The 20,589-nt window shown below is 40.9% G+C and overlaps 2 protein-coding genes and 1 long non-coding RNA gene across 4 annotated transcripts in view; 1 reads left to right on the top strand and 2 right to left on the bottom strand.

Moving 5' to 3' along the window:
- Nucleotides 1-20,589, bottom strand: part of LOC138855222 (uncharacterized) — a 202,825-nt gene that overhangs the window by 102,433 nt on the left and 79,803 nt on the right. The window lies entirely within an intron of this gene.
- Nucleotides 8,690-14,183, bottom strand: RpL27 (ribosomal protein L27). Its single transcript, XM_053797766.2, has 4 exons — nucleotides 14,100-14,183; nucleotides 12,366-12,588; nucleotides 11,877-12,022; nucleotides 8,690-8,822 (listed from the first exon to the last, which is right to left on the bottom strand). The coding sequence occupies exons 2-4, from the start codon at nucleotides 12,582-12,584 to the stop codon at nucleotides 8,774-8,776; spliced, it is 414 nt and encodes a 137-aa protein (XP_053653741.1). The 5' UTR covers nucleotides 12,585-12,588; nucleotides 14,100-14,183; the 3' UTR covers nucleotides 8,690-8,773.
- Nucleotides 19,297-20,589, top strand: part of Mocs2B (Molybdenum cofactor synthesis 2B) — a 41,299-nt gene continuing 40,006 nt past the window's right edge. Inside the window, exon 1 of one of the 2 annotated variants that reach the window (XM_070103394.1) lies at nucleotides 19,297-19,434. The gene's annotated coding sequence lies outside the window, so the exon portion shown is untranslated. The remainder of the gene's footprint in view (nucleotides 19,435-20,589) is intronic. The other variant, XM_070103393.1, reaches the window with a different exon arrangement.

The raw sequence follows: 20,589 nt of genomic DNA, 5'->3' as shown, positions 1-20,589 counted from the left end.
ATTATTATTATAATCAAAAAGAAGCGCTAAGCCACAAGGGCTATACAGCGCTGCAGGGTAGGGAAGGAAGCAAGGGAATTGGATGGCAGGAGGGAGGGGGGATGATCAGCAGGTTACAGAAAACAGCGGGGCAGGGGATAGTACGGGGGTAGAGGGTAGCAAGAGATACAAGTAGAAAGGGCTGAAAGTATCAGAATTTGTGAAGTAAGTCAGTCGTTGTCAAAAAGTCAATAAGAGAGTCCGGATGAAAGGTGGGTCCATCAGCGAGAAGGGAAGGTAAAGAGAGAGCAGCGGGGCGAAGACGACGACAGAGGTAAATTCTGCGTGCTCGTTGATAAAGTGGGCAGTCCAACAGAATGTGGCTGACTGATAATGGAGCTTGGCAATTCTCACAGAGAGGAGCAAGACGCCTCTCCATGAGATATCCATGAGTAAGACGAGTATGGCCAATGCGAAGACGGGAGAGAGTAGTCTCCCAACCTCGACACTGGTGATAAGAAGACGGCCAGTAACCTATACTCGGTTTAATAGACTGAAGTTTGTTGCCGAGCATAGTAGACCAACGTTGTTGCCAACGGGTGTGAAGGTGGGAAGATATTACAGCAAAATAGTCCGTACATGGAATACCTCTGTAAGAAACTGGTAGGTCATGTACTGCTGACCGCGCAGCAGTGTCTGCCTGTTCATTGCCCTGTACGTCAACATGACCAGGGACCCAACAAAAAACAATATCTTTATGCTTAGTAAAGATGCGGCGTAGCCAAAGTTGGATACGGAGGACTAAGGGGTGAGGTGTATCAAATTTTTGTATAGCCTGTAAAGCACTAAGGGAGTCTGAGACAACCACAAATGATGACACAGGCATAGATGCAATACGGATAAGTGCTGTAAGGATGGCATATAATTCAGCAGTAAAAATACTAGCTGAAGATAGTAAATGCCCTTGTACGACGCTGTCCGGAAACACTGCTGCGAATCCTACGCCGTCAGAAGACTTAGAGCCATCTGTGTACACAGCAATGGCATGAGAATGAGAGTGAAAGTGGTCAAGAAAAAGAGAGCGGGAAGCGACCGTAGACAGTTGGGCTTTCGAGCAAGGGAGGGAGAAAGAACAGACTCGAACAGCTGGGACCTCCCAGGGGGGTAGGGAAAAGTGAGATGCTACATGTACATAGAAAGGTGGTAGTTGAAGAGAAGACAAGAGCGAATGAAGGCGAAGAGAGAAGGGACGGAGTAAGCAGGGGCGGCGAACAAATAAAGAATGTCTACTAATATCAGTGACCATTCTATAAATGGAAGGATTGCGGAGATCATGAGAGCGTACATAGTAGCGCAGGCAATGGGCATCACGGCGATCGGATAAGGATGGAACGTTCGCTTCTGCATAGAGGCTTTCGACAGGGGAAGAGCGAAAAGCACCAAGGCATAAACGTAATCCTTGGTGATGAATGGGGTTAAGGCTAGAGAGAGTAGCAGGAGATGCCGCTGAATAGATCTGGTCACCATAATCAAGTTTCGATAAAATAAGGGTGGAATGTAGGTGAAGGAGGGTTCGACTATCAGCTCCCCACGAAAGATGAGCAAGGGTTTTAAGAAGGTTCAGCCGGCTGTGACAAGTTGCCTTCAGAGAGGTAATGTGAGGTTTCCAGGATAACCTACGATCAAAGAGGAGGCCCAGAAACTTGACTGTATCACGTTCAGGGATACGTGAGCCATAGAGGTACAAAGGATGATCAGAGATGACAGAGCGTCTAGTGAAAGTGATTTGGTGGGTTTTAGTGCTGGAAAATTTAAACCCATGTGTGGTGGCCCAATTGGAAACACGGTCGACTGCATGCTGGAGAGAAACTGTAAGGAGGTGACAGTCAGCGCCTGCACAGGCAATAGCGAAGTCATCAACATAGAGTGATGACCAAATATTTGATGGAAGACTAGAGGCCAAATCATTAATAGCAAGGAGAAAAAGTGTTGTGCTCAGAACACATCCCTGGGGGACACCTTCAGCTTGGACAAAGTCCGGGGAGAGCACATTATTAACCCGAACACGGAAATGCCTGTCAGTTAAAAAGTTCTTAAGGAAGGATGGTAGATTGCCTCGAAGGCCTAAGGAGTGGGCTTGGGCTAAAATATTATACCTCCAAGTTGTGTCATATGCCTTCTCAAGGTCAAAAAATATGGCAATAACTGAGTGGTTATTCGCAAAGGCATTACGAACATACGTATCCAAGCGAAGTAAGGGGTCTATGGTAGAACGTCCCTTACGAAAGCCATATTGACGAGTGGAGAGACTGTTGTGTGTCTCTAAATACCACACTAAACGTCTATTTACTAGACGTTCCATTACTTTGCAAACTGCACTGGTAAGAGCAATGGGACGATAGTGGGAGGTTTCATGTCCCGTAGTGCCTGGTTTGCGGAAGGGGAGAACAATGGCGGATTTCCACAGCTGTGGAAGAACTCCTTGTGACCAAATAAGATTGTAAAGGTGTAATAGGACTGCAAGGGCTGACTGATGTAAATGTTGTAGCATACGAATATGAATGTCGTCGGGCCCAGCTGCCGATGATCGACAAGCTGAGAGTGTTGCCTCCAGTTCTTGAAGTGTAAAAGGCACATTATACTGTTCTTCTCTGAGAGAAGAAAAGTCCAAGGGTGCTAACTCTCTGGCAGACTTTGAGGAAAGAAATGAGGGGCATAGATGGAGTCCCTGAGAAATACGGACCAGATGATTGCCAATTTCATTGGCAACATCTAGTGGGTTTGCTATATCAACACCGGCAACCCGCAGAACAGGAGCCGGGTCAGGAGAATATTTACCACTCAGTTTTCGTACTTTTTTCCAGACTGCACTCATAGAGGAAGCAGAGGTGATGGTGGAGACATAATCTCGCCAGCAAGTGCGTTTAGCGTCACGGATGACACGGCGAGCGATCGCACGCTTCTGTTTAAAATCAAGGAGTCGCTCTGTGGTTCTATTGTACCGGTACCTGCCCCATGCAGCGCGTTTCAAACGTACTGCACGAGCACAAGCAGGAGACCACCAAGGCACGCATTTCTGAGAATGCCTGCCCGAAGTTTGGGGTATAGAATGAGAAGCTGCGGTGAAAACGGAGGACGAGAAGAGGTGTAAAAGCTCATCGATGGAGGACGAAGAAGGAACCTCTTTAAAAACAGTCAGGTGTGAGTAAAGGTTCCAATTTGCCCGATTAAATTGCCAGCGTGGGGTGCGAAGAGGTGGCGAATATGAAGGGGAAGTAAGAATGATTGGGAAATGATCACTGTCATGTAAGTCCGGGAGAACAGACCAAGTAAAGTCTAATGCGGCGGAGGAAGAGCAAACTGAGAGATCGATGCAAGAGAGAGTATGAGTCCGAGGATCAAAATGGGTGTGAGTACCTGTATTTAAAACATGGAGGGGGTGGGTGGCAAGAAAAGCCTCTAACTGAATTCCACGGGAATCACAGTGAGACCCTCCCCAGAGGAAATGGTGGGCATTAAAATCACCAAGTAACAGAATCGGTGGCGGTAATGACGAAACAAGGGAGGCAAAATCCGGAATAGATAATGCCCGAGAAGGAGAGAGATATAAAGAACAGAGCGTATACCACCTATGTAAGTGGATACGGGCTGCTGTGTAATGCAGCGAAGTATGAACAAATAGCTGATGGTACGGAATATCAGTGCGGAGAAGAAGGGCACTTTCATTAAAGGTCCCATCAGGAAAAGGATCTGAAGAATACAATAAATTATAGCCTGAGATGTGAGAAATAACAGCAGAGTGTAATTTTGGTTCCTGTAAGCAAACACCAACAGGGGCAAACTGGGAGAGTAACATCTGAAGCTCACCCCGATTACCCCTGAGGCCGCGTATATTCCACTGTAAAAAGGCCATGATTGGCAATGATAAAGATACTTGAAATCCGCAGGTAAGGGTTCCTACGGACTAGAAGGGTTAGAAAAGTCCACATGCGGAGGCAGTGGAAAATGTTCAAGCAGCGAAGGAACGGTGCGCTGTGAAGAAAGGAGTTGCGCAGATGGAGCAGAGGAGAGAGGAAGAGCGGAAGGTGGATCAGTGTCCATTGATGGTTTGGTCTCTGCAATATATTCAGAGATTGCTTCAAGTGTTTCGGAATTCAGAGATGTCGTATGGGAGACAATATTGGGAATGGTAGGGGGAGGATGAGTAAAGATTGGAACTGTATTGGACTGTACCAAGGTAGGGGGGGGCGAAAGGGTGGAGGGAACTGGAGAAGCGTGGCAGGGGACAGAAGAGACAGGAACCTGGGAGGTGGCAGAAGAGGAAGAAACTTGGGAGGGAACAGGGGAGGAAGGTACATTACGAGGAGGAGGGTGAACCTCTGCACTTGTAACTGAGCCAGTGAGAGGGGAAGAACTAGGGACAGAGACAGGGAGGGTAAAATGAGGAGGTGGAAGATGGGTAGGAGGTGTTACCGGACCTTTTTTTGACTTTTGAGAAGTAGAGGGACGATTGGGAAGAGGTGTCGTACGAGGTCTCGTCGATACTGAGGCTTGTAAGAGAGAACTCGAAGAAGCGAGATTAGACTGAGGCGTTGAAGTAGGGACGTCTGAGCCGAGGACAGCAAAAGGATTAGATACAGGAGTGATTATGGGAGAGGTAACCACAGAGGTGGGTGTAGAAGATGGGATACCAGAAGTGGGGGGACGTTTTGAAACACGGGAATAAGAAACACGTGGGAGTCTCCCTTGGAGGCGGAGATGAGAAACTGCCATGGCATAAGGGAGACCTTCTGTCTCTTTGAGGTAACGGATTTCCCGCTCGTTTAAATAGACCTGACAACGGCGAGAGTACGAAGGGTGAGCCTCATGACAGTTAAGGCAAGAGGGAGATCGATTGCAAGACGTATTAGAATGGTCATCGGCACCACAGACTGGGCATTCGGCGATAGATCTGCAATATTTCGCTGGATGGCCAAATCGCCAGCAATTTCTACACTGTTGTGGTGTAGGGATCACCTTTCGAACTTGTAACCGATGTCCTGCTATATAAACAGAGGATGGGAGTTCTCGGCTGTCAAAAGTTAAACGAGCCAAATTGCTAGGGTATCGTCTCCGCCCACGGGCAGGAAGAACGTAAGTGTCTACCTTGAGGATTGGGAGATCTTGGAGTTCCAGCTGTTCTAGAATGTCGGTGCCACATGTCTGGAAATTTTGTTGAACTATGGTATGGGGCAGAATAACGGTACCACTACAAGAATTGAGGGAATGATGTTTTTCAAGGGTGACAGGAACAGTATCTATATGGGTAAGACGAGAGAGCTCACGAGCCTGGGTAGCATTCTGTACGGTAATGATGCGCGTACCGCTCTTAAGAGCATGAAAAGAAATATCTTTACCAACATGGCGTAGGAGTGCCTTGCCAATACTATGGTCAGAAAGATAGGCAGTAGAGGAAGTTGGTCGTAAAGTGAAGAATTTAGTCCACTGTTCAGTCTGAAACTGAGCGTGGAAAGGTAGTGAAGGACGTGTCGATCGTTTCTGAGAAGAACGAGAAGGTGAAGGTGGAGAAGTATCATCAGCAGGTAATTGTCGTTGACGTTTAGGCGTGGGACCAGAGTTGGTCCGACGTGGAACGGGTCGGCGATTTGAAAATTGCCGCACCGTAGAGGGAGAGGCCGGAAGCATAGTCAGAGGAGAGCGAAGGTCTGATAAATCGAAGGAGTCAGTCGAGGCCTCAGTACCTGAAGCGGGTGAGGAAACAGCACCGGCAATAGGTACAGAGGCATGAGGAATGTCTGAAGAGTGGTCCAAAGACGAGGCGGGGTCAGAACGGGGTGCGGTATCAAGAAGGGGCCCGGGGGTACCAGGTTCATGGACTAGGGCTGCCATGGTTAGGTTACTTCCTTCTTTTTGTTTTTAAGAAAAAAAAAGAAAGAAGAAAAGAAAATAAAAATAAAAAAAAGAAAAAAAAAGGGGGGACCGGGGAGGGATAGTTCCTAGGAGGGATGAAAGGGCCAGAAATCTCCCTCCGCGCCCAAGAGGACTCGACACCGCTAGTAGCGCAGATGCAGCATGGAACCCGTGCCATACCCTACCCTTCATGCCAGTAAACCAGCAATCTGGGATAGCAACCTCACATCTGCCGAGCTACCTCGGTGGACAAAAGAGAGGGCGGCCGGATATCCGCCACAAAGCATACCTCCTTCAGCCACCACCCCCGGAATCCGAAAGGTGGCTTCCAGAGCTACACCCGTCGCCCAAAAGACACCCAAAGCTACTCCGGGATACCGGAGAGGGATCGGGACATCCCTAGGCAATCCAGATTCCACGGCAAACTACGCCACCGCCAAGAAACCTCAACGGAATGGGATGGACCCCGGTGTCCTTTCTCCCACCTAGGAACTAGCGCGCCTGTGGGAGAAATCCCAAAGGACAAAAAGAGGAAGGGCAAAAGGGAGGGGTGGGGAGGAGGAGGAAAGGAAAAAGGGGAGGATGGGATAGGGAAGGGGGGATTGGGGGGTAATTAGGTTCGGTCTGAGGAAGGAGACCGACAGGTCTAATTCCTCACCCCAAGAGCCTCTTCACAACAAGGAGCTCCCGTTGAAGAGGCATTCAGGCTCTGTTCAGGGAACCGGATTATTATTATTATAATCAAGGGGGAAGCGCTAAACCCGGAGGATTATACAGCACCTGGGGGGGGGATGTGGAAGGCATTCAGGCTTAATTCGGGGAACTGGAGCAGATCCAATTCCCTAAATCAAGAGCCCCTCACCAACATCAAGGAACCTTCCTTGAGGGGTCAGGGAACCGGAGTACAGATCCAATTCCTTAAATCAAGAGCCCCTCACCAGCGCCAAGGAACCTCCTTTGAAGGGTCTGATTTGTTCAGGAAAAAACAAAATGCATTAAGGGGATTTAGAACCATCAGTATACATTGTAAAAACCAGAGAGTGAGATTAGAAGTGATCAAGAATAAACAAAATTGTATGAGGCAAGTGAACTTTTCCTATGGAAGTGAGGAGCAAACATGAACTGTCAAAATTTCCTGAGAAGGGAGGAAAAAGACGCAGGGCGAACGTAAGAGATAAATTAAGAGTAATTCCATTATACTCACAGGGAAGTGCGTAGTCCTGTCTTTGTCAGATAATGAACCATCACTGGCTCCCAGAGGGCTGTTTCTAGCCCTCAACCTGCATGTTGGGTGTTAGTGGACTGGTGTGGGTGGCATCCCGGGTGTTAGTGGACTGGTGTGGGTAGCATGCTGGGTGTTAGTGGACTGGTGTGGGTCACATCCTTTGAAGGAAATTAGATCTAGATCTTTCGGTGCTCTTAGCAATATGTATTATAATCATGGGGGAGTGCTAAACCCATAGGGATTATACAGCACCTGTGTAGAAGGGAGGGGATGAAAGGTATTCAGACTCAATTCAGGGAACCGGAGCACAGACCCAATTCCCTATATCAAGAGACCCCTTTCGGGGTCTTAGCAATAAAAATAAGTATCTATCCAAACTAAAATTAACAAAATAGCTACTGGCACAAAGCACAGTATGACCAGTTTAAGTTAAAAATCCATGAAACTCGCCTAAAAGTTCTCAAGAAACCACAGTCCATAGTTATAAAAGACTATGGAATTGGCAATTTATATATGCTCCAGTCTGCTGCCTGCCTCGAGTCCCATGCAGATGGACAGTAACAACTGCAAGCTATAGGTATTGCACACCCGACCTTAAAATAAAACAAGATATATTGTAGCTCTTCTATATTCATGTTTAATACTTCATCTGTAAGAGTTGTAGTGTCTGGGGTAAATAAACTATTTCATGGGTAAGCACTAAACCCACAGGTTAGGCAACACCTGGAGAATGGGAGGCAATCAGGTTCAATCATAGTGGATGAAAAGTCGTGCTAAACCCACAAGGGTCATATTACTATTAAAATAACTAGTATTTAAAAAACGTAACTCAGGATTATACTTAGGAGGGGAGCACTAAACTCTTACAATGTCTGGGGAATGGGAGGTATTGAGGTTCAATTCACAGGAACAAGCAGGTGTTAATTCCTTAGATCAAGTCTCCTCACCATTATAATCAGAAAGCACTAACCCACAATGGTTATACAGCAGTCCCCTCACCAGCCTGTAGCACTCGGCATGGCAAGAAACCAGGTCTAATTCATCAACTCAGACCTCCTTAAGCAACAAGTAATTGCCCTAGAAGGGTCTGTGATCGTTGGGCAAAAATGCACATCAGGGCACTAGAGGTGTTTAAATGCATATTGAATGCAATTAGAATGTTCTTCAAATATGCATGTATATGCAATTACACCTCATATTCACTACTGCCAAACCCTAAGGGTCTATTGTACAGTATTTATATACGAGTTAAACCCATTGGAGTATTATATGACTGGGGAATGAAAGGCAAGTCATATATGACTACAACGTTTCTATTAGATCAAGGAACTCCTCTCCCACTTAAGTGGTGAGGGGGGGGGGGGTACAAACACTAGAGATACAAAGTGTATCGAGATCCCATTGGGTGACCCTATATTAAGATACGACTAAGTTTTCTTTCACTGCACACAAATGGTTATTTAATGATTCTGCCAAGTTTTGTTAATAGCACCTTCAATAAAGGTTGTACTAATTCCTCACAAAATACTGAATTGAAATTATTTACATAAACCAGTTTTTAAATGAAAACCAATCTTGTCTGATATTCCCTCATCTTTTTAATTTCCAATAACTTCACATTAGGCCAATAAGGAGCCTATATACACAACCACAGTTTATTTAGAATCTAAGCTTCTGGAAAAGCCATCGATTCTTGCCACTCTTGTATCTGAAAAGATTGAAAACGATGTTAGTAACCATAATTTTTCAATTACACTATTTTTTAAATGCCACCTTATGTGCACCTAAATGATCAGAATTATCTAAAGTATTTAAAAACACAGTTACTTTTTGCTGATGATACTGTGCTTATAGGAGATTCTAAAGAAAAATTTCAAAGGTTAGTGGATGAGTTTGAGAATGTGTGTAAAGGTAGAAAGTTGTAAGTGAACATAGAAAAGAGTAAGGTGATGAGGGTATGAAATGATTTAGATAAAGAAAAATTGGATATCAAATTGGGGAGGAGGAGTATGGAAGAAGTGAATGTTTTCAGATACTTGGGAGTTGACGTGTCGGCGGATGGATTTATGAAGGATGAGGTTAATCATAGAATTGATGAGGGAAAAAGGTGAGTGGTGCGTTGAGGTATATGTGGAGTCAAAAAACGTTATCTATGGAGGCAAAGAAGGGAATGTATGAAAGTATAGTAGTACCAACACTCTTATATGGATGTGAAGCTTGGGTGGTAAATGCAGCAGCGAGGAGACGGTTGGAGGCAGTGGAGATGTCCTGTTTAAGGGCAATGTGTGGTGTAAATATTATGCAGAAAATTCGGAGTGTGGAAATTAGAAGGTGTGGAGTTAATAAAAGCATTAGTCAGAGGGCAGAAGAGGGGTTGTTGAGGTGGTTTGGTCATTTAGAGAGAATGGATCAAAGTAGAATGACATGGAAAGCATATAAATCTATAGGGGAAGGAAAGAGGGGTAGGGGTCGTCCTCGAAAGGGTTGGAAAGAGGGGGTAAAGGAGGTTTTGTGGGCGAGGGGCTTGGACTTCCAGCAAGCGTGCATGAGAGTGTTAGATAGGAGTGAATGGAGACGAATGATACTTGGGACCTGACGATCTGTTGGAGTGTGAGCAGGGTAATATTTAGTGAAGGGATTCAGGGAAACCGGTTATTTTCATATAGTCGGACTTGAGTCCTGGAAATGGGAAGTACAATGCCTGCACTTTAAAGGAGGGGTTTGGGATATTGGCAGTTTGGAGGGATATGTTGTGAATCTTTATACGTATATGCTTCTAAACTGTTGTATTCTGAGCACCTCTGCAAAAGCAGTGATAATGTGAGAGTGTGGTGAAAGTGTTGAATGATGATGAAAGTATTTTCTTTTTGGGGATTTTCTTTCTTTTTTGGGTCACCCTGCCTCGGTGGGAGACGGCCGACTTGTTGGGGGGGGGGGGGGATGCAAATAAATCACAATGTACTTTAGTGGAAAAGTATCACCTACAGTATCATATGTAAAACCATTCATGAAAAAAGTCTTATTCTCATTTCAATAAAACTTTACAAACACAACTACATATATGATAGCGTACAAGTTGGCCCCTAAAATTCTGAGGTGTTAATTCAGGTTTAAGCCTTTATTTGCTCGAGTCTGGTGGAAGGATGCTGACCTGACTTAAGTTCAGACGGTGTGAGTGACTAATATGGACCATTAAGAGATTAGGAAATAGTGCATTTTATTTAAAAATGAAGTACAAATTATGGTACTAGCATATCAGCAGCAGGCTAGTGGTGTCACTTCCTTCCCTTGGTAATGCGCAGTGTCCTTATTTTCACATCTGCCATGTATCAGCAACTTTTATAGCCGGCTTCAATAGTCAACTTGTACACTGGTATATATGGTATTTCCAATTTTATTTAAGTCAATTCAATTTCAACCCAGTTGCTATGGTGATATTCAACAAAGAACAACCAGAAATGGCCCACAAACCAGCTTTGCAAGAAATCTCTAAATACATATATATCACCATACAAGTCTGAGATTTTTAAAACTTTCATCGCTTGGCCACCATTATCCCTCTGTTTCACTTCTGCTACATACATGGCTTTTTTTTAGTTTGCAATTTTTATAATGCAATTTGTTGTTATTCCTAAAATAGAAAAGCTATACTCTCTTTTACATACTACAGGGTGTTCCACATACATGTTACCATAATTTATGATATCACTTTATGAATACAGTATAACCAATATTTTTTGGGGCATAGATGTGCCGAACTTGCACACGAAAATCACTCACTACGAAAGCAAAAGACTTGGCAGACGATGCAACATCCCCCCAATGAAAAGCAGGGGTGTCACTAGCACGTTAAGAGATCATACAATAAGTGTCAGGGGCCCTGAGACTGTTCAACTGCCTCCCAGCATACATAAGGGGGATTACCAACAGACCCCTGGCAGTCTTCAAGCTGGCACTGGACAAGCACCTAAAATCAGTTCCTGACCAGCCGGGCTGTGGCTCGTACGTTGGTTTGCGTGCAGCCAGCAGCAACAGCCTGGTTGATCAGGCTCTGATCCACCAGGAGACCTGGTCACAGACCGGGCCGCAAGGGCGTTGACCCCCGGAACTCTCTCCAGGTAAATTCCAGGTAAACACCATTATAGTGTACAGAGTCCTTCAAATGCCTTGACTCCTCCCCATCCTTTTTTATAGTAGTAGTTCCAAACTTAACTAGGTTGTGAAGTCTTAATCTGGGCTGACTTACTGTTAGCAATTATGTCTCCCAGCACAAGGATCAGCAAAATCATTTGCCATTGGACTTAACTCCATCTAATTAGATTAAGGTAATGTGTAAATGGAACACCCTGAAGAATGTAAAAAAAAAAAAAAAAAAAAGCAGTATAGCTTTTCTATTATAGAATTAACAGACTGCAGTGTAAAAATTACACACTATAGAAAAGCCATGTATGCAGCAGAAGTGAAACTGAGGGTTAATGGCAAAGTGATGAACATTTTAACAAATGTACATTTGTTCATGGCTTAATCAGCCATGAATAAATGCACACTTTACATTACAATGGATATCTAGTGTGCCTCTTCCTTCATTATGACATTTCCAAACTCAATTTGTTCGTACAGACATTATTACAAACAAAACTAAATGCTAAACCCACAAGGGTTATACAGTAGACACCATAGGTGATGCAATAATAAACAAGAGGAACTTTATAATGCTATTTCAGACCACTGGAAATCTGTTCAATAAAAACCAAACACTGACCTTTCTTCCAAGGTATACCTGACAACTTTACGTGCCTTCTTCCTCCTGCCAGGGTCCTTCAAGGTCTCTTTGTTGACCTTAGCTTTATCAAAGATAATGTCTGTGGCTGTATAACGAGTAGGCATAAGATGTTTCAGGTTCACAATCTGAAATTATACACGACAAAACATAAGAATATAGGACTACTGCAATAATGTTGGCAGTGGGAAATTTGTTAAAAGGCAGCGTGATGCATGTAAACACCAAGGTGATGTTTCGTTTATACAGTAATTTTTAAATTTAACCATCCTTTCAAACGGAAGTGGCCAAGAAAAATGTCATTCATTATGGTAAATGAATACTCAGAATAAAGAATTAGGAATACGGTATTAGGTATAATTCATAGTTTGGAGATTAAGAAGAGGTGCTTGGTTACTAAGAGGACTGAGGAGGGGTTGTTAAGGCAGTTTGGAGAGGATGGAGCAAAATAGGACGACTGAGGTTACTAACCTTGACAAATGGTTTAATCTTCGACCTCCTTGCAATCTTTCTCTTGCTCATGCTTTTCGTTACTCTACGAGGGTAACGCTCAATGCCAGCAACTAAGGCGTGCTCATAAGGCCGATCTTGAGTGCCATCATCATTACTCTTAATTACAATTGCCTTTTTACCAGCTTGTTTTCCAGTGAGGAGGATGACAACACGGCCAGGTTTGTACACCTTCACCATTGTGCTGTAAAAAGATAACGCACTATTAAACACAGAAATAAAAATTAAAATGTTTTGTACAGTACAGTATATGACTAGTTACCTATTCATTATATTTATACAGAATATATCTGTTAAAGAGTTTTGGTAATCAACCCCACAAACCAGTCTTTAGATCAAGCTCACAAACCCTAAAACTTACAAAGAAAATATTTCAATTCTACTAAGAAAAACATTAAATAAAACCTTATGCATGCTGAATGCAGGTAGAATTTATCAGTACAAATCCATCTTTTCTTCTTTTTACACCAATGAATTCACATCCTATCCTATCTGATACTTTCCAAGCTCAGTCTTCTCTAAGGTACGCTATCATCCTCTGGGATGCAGTCCGCTGCAGTTAGCTAGCACCCAAGTACCTACTAATTGCTAGGGGAATATAGGGGCAATCCTGGTCTGAACTCACACATGAAAAATACAAGCATGTCATCTATACCCCAGAAATAATTATTTCTCTTGCAGTTTTATATTTTTGGGAGGTATTAGCAAAAATATTTATTTTCACGTGAACACATCAACAGTTAGTAGTGTAACGCACCTGGTCAATCACATTTTCTTACTATTACATTTACGATGTGCTAAACTCTTAGGGGTCATGCAAGTGATGTTCAATTCCTTGGATGAAGAGCCCACCAGCATCAAGGAACCTCCCGAGGGGCAGCCAATCACAGCAGTGTAAACAATGACGCATCGAATGTTAAAGACGCAAATGTAAATACTAGAGAACTATTATAATTATGGGGGAGCGCTAAAACCGTAGGGATTATACAGCGCATGTGGGGAGGATGGAAGGTATTCAGGTAACTGGAGCAGATCCAATTCCCTGGATCAGGAGCCCCTCATCAGTGTCAAGGAACTTCCCTTGAGGGGAAATGCTCGAGAAATGTAAGCAAAAGCAAAAAGATAATAATAATAATAAAGCGCTAAACCTACAAGGGTCAGGAAGAGACGCATCCAATGTAAACAAACAATTTCCTTATCTATCGCTGCCATTAGGTTTCCTTAAATTAACTTTCTTACTATCTCCACAAAATTCTCACCTAATCCACATAACTTGGAAATTTTTAAAAAATAAAATTATCGAGTAAATCAGACCATAACTTAATAATAATCGTAAAGTTTGCTTACAATATATACCGCACTGAAGCACTGTGATACATTGCATCCCATTACATTTACCTACTTCAGAATATAACCTTCATTCACACAAAATCATGCTCATAACGGCAAGAAAAAAAAATCGTAACACAAGAAAATACATATAAATTGTCATATACCCATTTGTTTACATCAGGTTCACGGCCTCCACAAAACAAATAATTTTATACATTTATATGGAATTCATCCAACACAATTCACAATAAAACTTTGCCAATGTATAATCACATCCTATATAATTCCACCAAATAATAATAATCGCCAAGGGAGCAACGATTAGAGAGATTTTTCAGGATTTATGCCAATATTTGCACTCACATCGGTGCTCCTAACACAGCGTCTTGGCGAGAGATCAGTGGAAAAGAGCGAGCTGGCAACCATGACCTGTTCAATGGTTCTTCATATAAATGAAACTAAAATTAAAATATTTTTATTTCCCCAAAATTTATAATAGTTAAAAAATGGTTTGAAAAAAAGTGATATGTGTTATAACATTAGTGGAAAGTTTCTAGTTATGCAGAGCATTTCGGGCTCACTAATATTAAATCATAAAATTTACTAATTTAACATTAATTCACATTATATAACTCCAGTATTTTTTTTTATTTCCCTCTTAATAAACAGTTCATTACCACTTTAATTAGCTTGGCTCTCATACACAAAAATATTTTTGGACTCGGTTCTTGGACCCATTATTTGCCTCTGTGATTTTTTAATGTGTTTATTTAGGCTTTATACGTAATTTTAAGTCTTTACAATAATTATACATAGTTAATGTTATATATATATGAACCTACAATACCCCAGTAAAGTCAAACAATGCAACTTATTTCCATTAGGCTAGTTTAAACTTAGATAAACTTATTGTAAGGCTATGTTGTGTATAATTAAGGTATCAAACTAAACTAAAACTATTATATAAGCATAGAATTTGCAATTACCTATTTGTAATTATGTATTTGTAACAAAAGATTTGCTGGTTGTGTCCTGTCTTCAATAATTTGTTCAAGAAGCCCAATGGAAATAAGTCACTTTATTTAACCTTTTTTTGGGTTATCTTAGGTAATTTACACATATGTTATTATATATAATAATTGTACTTATGTGTACTTGTGCCTAAATATACTTACTCATAATTTAAAAAGTCCACTGGTTAAGTAAGTTTATTTAGATACAGATAAGTAAGTAACTTTATTTAGCTACAGGTACACATAAATATAATTATCATACAAAATAACATATGCAAATTACTTAGTATAACCCCCCAAAAAGTTAAAATGACTCATTTCCAGTGTGGTCCTTATCAACATATTCTTGTAACTCATTCCACTAATCTACAACTCTACCAATAAAATATTTCGAGTATTCATTCTGCTTCACTTTTTTCTCAATTTCAAAAAAATTATTTTTGTTCATTACAAAGATGATGATCAGCTGAGTGAGGTCAACACAGCTGCTGCCTCTCACTTGCTGCCATCAAGTAAGATTTTCTTCATTTATTACATTATTCTTGCTGTTTATGTCTTTATCTCGTGTTTTATGTACCCTAATAAACCTTATACAATATTGGGTTGCCGTGAGAAGTATTTAATATATTGGAAAATAGTGTTCTCACTGCGCTAAAATTGTACTAAATTTCTGGTTTAAGAAATTCCAGACGAGACTTGAATGATAATATGACCATAATTGTAAAATATCCACGGAGGGAGTTGAATGATAGCTCTAGGCCTTTCGTATTGCAATCAACGCATCATCAGGAGCTTGCAATGTTGCAGAAATAGAGTAGGAAATCCAGGCAACAGTTTGGTTCTCCAAAATTCTGGAGAGTAATTCCCATGAAGAAATCTGCTTGGATTTCCTACTTTATTTCTGCAACATTGCAAGCTCCTGATGTGTTGATTGCAACATGAAAGGCCTAGAGCTATCATTCAACTCGCTGCGTGGTTATTTTATATCTTTTATAGTTTGTCTTCGATATCCATAATTATTGTTCATTTTCACCTGTGACCCTAATGGCCTTAGAACCTTGTATGAATGTTAATAATTATTCATTTTAAATTCACCAGGTGAGAAGTATTAACTTAGAAATATGTTAAGAGTACCTGCAGGTTTATACTAGTTAATACCTCATACCTGGTGAAGCTAGGATAAGATAAGATTTTCAGATTTTTAACCTGGCAGGGTTAGCCACCCGGGATTATCCGAGGAAGTCAATGCGTCGTTGAGGACTGTCTGTCTTATTTCCATTGTGGTCATACAATCTTGTCCTCCAGGATAAGTTAGCTAACACCCAGGTACCTAGTTACTGCTGGGTGAACGGGGACAGTAGGTATAAGGATATACGTACACCTAGTATTTCCACCCTTGCCGGGGATTAACTACAGACGCTCAGTGTGTGAACTGAGAGTGTTGCCTACCAGGCCACGGGACACTAATTATTATTGCAGTCGCTGGGTAAGAAGTATTAATTAGTAGGAACCAGATAAAATTATCTGCAGGACATCCTAATAGATTACTACTAATTAATACTTCTTAACAGGTGAATTTGTAATGACCCCAGAGGAAATAAGTCGCTCTGACTTTTTTGGGGGGTTACCCGAGGTAATCAACATATGCTACTATGTAGGATAATATATGTAACTGTATTTATGTGTACCTGTATCTGAATAAACTTACATTGTATATTTATGGATTTAAATACTCTTAAATTATTGTTAATGTAAATATAGCATATAATAATTTCTTTCTCTAGTCACGGGCACTTGATCCAAGGAATTTTAACTGCTGTGACCTTCCTTGGCTTTCTTGGGTTATCAACCCTGGGAGGTTACCAATGTAAATACTGTCTTCTTAACCTCAAAAATATTGTATCGATTACTGTACCAACAATACTGAAGAGTTTTGTTTTTGTACTTGTGTTATCTCATTGAAGCTCTTCAAAGATGGTGTCTTGATGTTGGAGCTACCTTTCCATTCCTTGGATCAAACCTGTTTAAATCCTGCTCCTAAGGCTCCTTATGACCCCTAGCGGTTTTTGGCATTTCATCATAAATGTAATATTCTCATTTAAGCACATTTGTAGATCATTATTTAAAGTCATCAGATAATGATGAATTAGACACTTGTGCAACTCTTGGGTATCTTTATTGTGGAAACGGTTCCCCAGCCAGTGGCTTCTTCAGTCCAATACAGGGAAGGATGGTTGAAGATCAGAAGGAGTTTGAGGTAATCAGTCCCTCAGCCTGGCGTTGATGTGTTCAGTCCATTAATCTTGAACTGATCATATCAGCTTCAGGCTGAGGGACTGATTACCTCAAACTCCTTCTAATTTTCAACTATTCTTCTCTCTATTGGATTGAAGAAGCCATTGGTTGGTATAACATTTCCACAATAAAGATACCCAAGAGTTGCACAGGTGTTTAAGTCATCATCGTGTTGGTTCGGTGAACCATTTATCTACATCAACAGGTAATATTTAGAGCAGCTGATAACATATAAAAATTATAGCCACAGGTGGTTATACTCTACTGCATAAACAAAAGTTATGCTGAGTTAGTCATTGATAAGATTGATATTGTAATCAGTATCATAAGTATTCTTTATCATTGATATTAGTAATGTCTGTACCCACTCCATGTTAAGGCTACTCTGTGGTAATATGCATGAATATACATAAAATTCCCATTAGTTACCAGACCTCCCTACCCTCAGAGCCAGTAGTTTTCCGTCCACTATAGTAACACCAGCCGTAGGTTTTTCCCATTGGGAATTTTCATGTTTTGTTAGTGTTGTATAATATGTATTTAGGGAATGTTATGCATACTGTACAGACACTTGTTGAATGTTATTTATAATATCAAGATTTTACAAAAAACTGAGGGCCTTTCTTTTAGAACTTTTGAGTGATAGGACTGACCATTCAGCAAACAAACAAGAGTGAGTTAAGACAAGTGCCTTTGGAATTCAGTGTCTTATTGGAGTGTAATTAAGGTAGTGAGCACCTTTGGAGGGATTCAGGGAAGCTGGTTAGCCAGACTTTGAGTCCTGGAGGTGGGAAGTACAATGCCTGCACTTGGAAGGATGGGCTGTGATGTGGTGGTTCAAAGAGTCACTATAACTGTGATATCATTGCACATCTGACAAGACAGCTACTGAATGAGTGATGGTGACTGTGTTACCTTTTTTGAGTCATCTTACCTTGATGGAAAGATAGTGTGGCTATTTGACTAACACTTGAGTACATTCCCAGATGTACCTCATTCATATATTCTAAATTTTATTTTTTGTGGTTAAATAAAGGTTCTCCTTGACTTGCGATGGGGTTACGTTCCAGCAAATCCATTGTATGTCGAAAATATCATAAATTGAAAATGAATATAACATTCTCAGTAAATAAGTTAATAAATAATTATTGTCACTGAATAAGTAAATAAATAATTACTGTAACTAAATACCAGTATTGAAAGTATGTAAATAAATAAATGCAAGTTACAGACTTGCTGCCTTCTTATCTGAGTACAGTAATTATCTTAAGTTTCATCTCTGAAGTAATTGCTTTTGCACCATCATAAAGTTGAAATATCGTAAGTTGAACCATCATAAGCCGAGGAGCAACGGTATGTTTTAATACAGTTGTGTAACCTAATTTAACCTGTAAGAAATACGTATTGCCAAAATAAAGGTAATGGTCTTAAGAAGGGAACTAGACAAGTTCACGTAGGATATGTCGTCTTTGTTTAACTTTCAGGAATAAAATAGTGTAATATAGTTAGACGCTAGAACCAGCAAGTGTACAGTTCAAGAAATTTAAATTTTTGGATGTTAATGGATATTTTGCTCTTATATATTATCGTAGTAGCTTGACATAATAATTTAGACTGCATTTAACAGATATGGCAGGACCCCCGTATCCGTGTGGAATATGTTCCAAGACTTACTGTGGACACCCGAAACCGCAGATAGTAGTGAACCCTATATTTGAGTAATTTTTCATTTACCTACATATCTATAGTATAGTTTGATAAATTATGTACAATAAATCGAGACTTAGTACTTTTTCACTGATGGAAAGCTTCCTGACTTCTCTTAGGCTGTAGAAAAATGTCAACATTGCTACTTTTGCATTTTGGGGCCATTATTGAGCATAATTAAGGGTTATTTTTGGGCCAGGGTAAACAGCAGATAACTGTAACAGTGGAAACCGGACCCACGGATACGGCAGTTCTACTGGAGTGTATTTAATTCTTTGTAGAACATTAGTATTTTTTTTTATCTCAGCTGATGGCTTGCTCTTTTTTGTTTTACCCACTTAACAATGGCATGTGTATGTGTTGTATGTATTCTGTTTCGACTGTTTTGCTCTGATAATTTACCTTTAATTTAGCAGGTGTGATGACGGAAAGAGAGGTTATGGTCAATGTGTTATTCTTTGCTGGAGCTCGTGACCTTGCAGGTGTGGATCGCTCGGCCTTAACGCTCACTGCAGTCACTACACCGGAACAGTTACTGGCGCAGGTGGTGCGTTCATTTGGAGAGATTGCCAAGATCAGGGAGAGTGTCATTATTTCACTAAACCACGAATACTGCGAACCAGGCCAAGGATTAGTGCTTTCCACTGGAGACGAGATAGCCATAATTCCACCTATCAGTGGAGGTACATTGCCCGCTTTCTGCCATGTTCATTGATCACCTAAACTCATTGAAGTGTAACATGCTAAGGCTATATATGCTACTCCTAAAACTCTTCATTAATGCTTGCGGTATCCCATGTTGTTTGTCTTTTGTCACCTGAAATGACATTTGCCTTTAGTCTGAATGTTAGTTGGGGCTGCTAGTATGACATCAAAAATCATTCAGGAGTGTAGTTTTAATTATCAGTGTTTATAATTAATGCAGGGACTATTATACAGTTTCTCCTCGCTTAACGATGAAGTTCCGTTCCTAAGACCACATCGGTAAACGAATTCATTGCTAAGTGAGGAGCATACTATAATGGCAGTGGATTTGTGTCAACCATCTTTGATATTGTTTTAATGTCACCTTTGTGCCATTTATAACATTTCTGGTATATTTTTAAATATGTGTACAGTAGTGTACTGTACATATATTGTAATTAACAGAATAGAGGAAATCATCTCTGATATACATTATTTAGGTATGCATACTTGTCAGAGAGCCCGTTGTAAGTTCGAGGCTTCGGTAAACGAATACGTCGGCAAGTGAGGAGAGGCTGTATTATTAATAAATGGTAAACTAAAGAGTTGTGTTCTCATGTTTATCTTTGGTTTTGTCAGTCCTGGGGTTTATCCCAATTTTTCATATATCTATAGCTTTCACAGCACAGATTATTCACACACTGTGGTTTTCAAAGTCATAACCACCATTTTGTACAAGAGTTTACTGTTTTACTTTTTAAATAATTATGTTGCAGGTGCTGTGCAATCAGTAAGTGCAAATACTCTTCACACAAAATTTTAAAGAGAGGGTACAGTATAAAAGAGAGGTGAACAGGAGGAGAGGTAGATGTCTGAAGAAGGAGTGTAAGGAGGGTGGTGTGAAAGAGGTATTACGAGGTTGAGGCTTAAATGTCATACAGTTATATATATGTAGTTAAATCAGAGCACATTCTTTGGCATTTATTAGGCTTTGCAGTGTGAGTATGGTATAGTATAGTAATATCTATTTGATTCCATAATTAGTCACAATACTTAGGCTGGAACAATACATAACTAATTCATACTTAAAGCAGATAATAATTTGATCCATCCTAACTATTATCAAGTCATTATTAGTAAGCAGTATATATTGC

The sequence above is a fragment of the Cherax quadricarinatus genome, chromosome 85 (genome assembly GCF_038502225.1).
Source record: "Cherax quadricarinatus isolate ZL_2023a chromosome 85, ASM3850222v1, whole genome shotgun sequence".
Classification (NCBI taxonomy): Eukaryota; Metazoa; Arthropoda; class Malacostraca; order Decapoda; family Parastacidae; genus Cherax; species Cherax quadricarinatus.
The sequence above is the reverse complement of the archived record's forward strand: the minus strand, read 5'-3'. Positions and strand labels throughout refer to the sequence as shown.

What these genes read in the sequence shown, in the direction of transcription:
- RpL27 (XM_053797766.2), bottom strand. Translation starts at nt 12,584, where the DNA reads ATGGTGAAGGTGTACAAACCTGGCCGTGTTGTCATCCTCCTCACTGGA. An exon ending in AGATTAAACCATTTGTCAAG is followed by an intron (nt 12,023 to 12,365) that starts GTTAGTAACCTC and finishes GTATAATTTCAG; the next exon opens with ATTGTGAACCTGAAACATCT. An exon ending in AGGTATACCTTGGAAGAAAG is followed by an intron (nt 8,823 to 11,876) that starts GTCAGTGTTTGG and finishes CAATCTTTTCAG; the next exon opens with ATACAAGAGTGGCAAGAATC.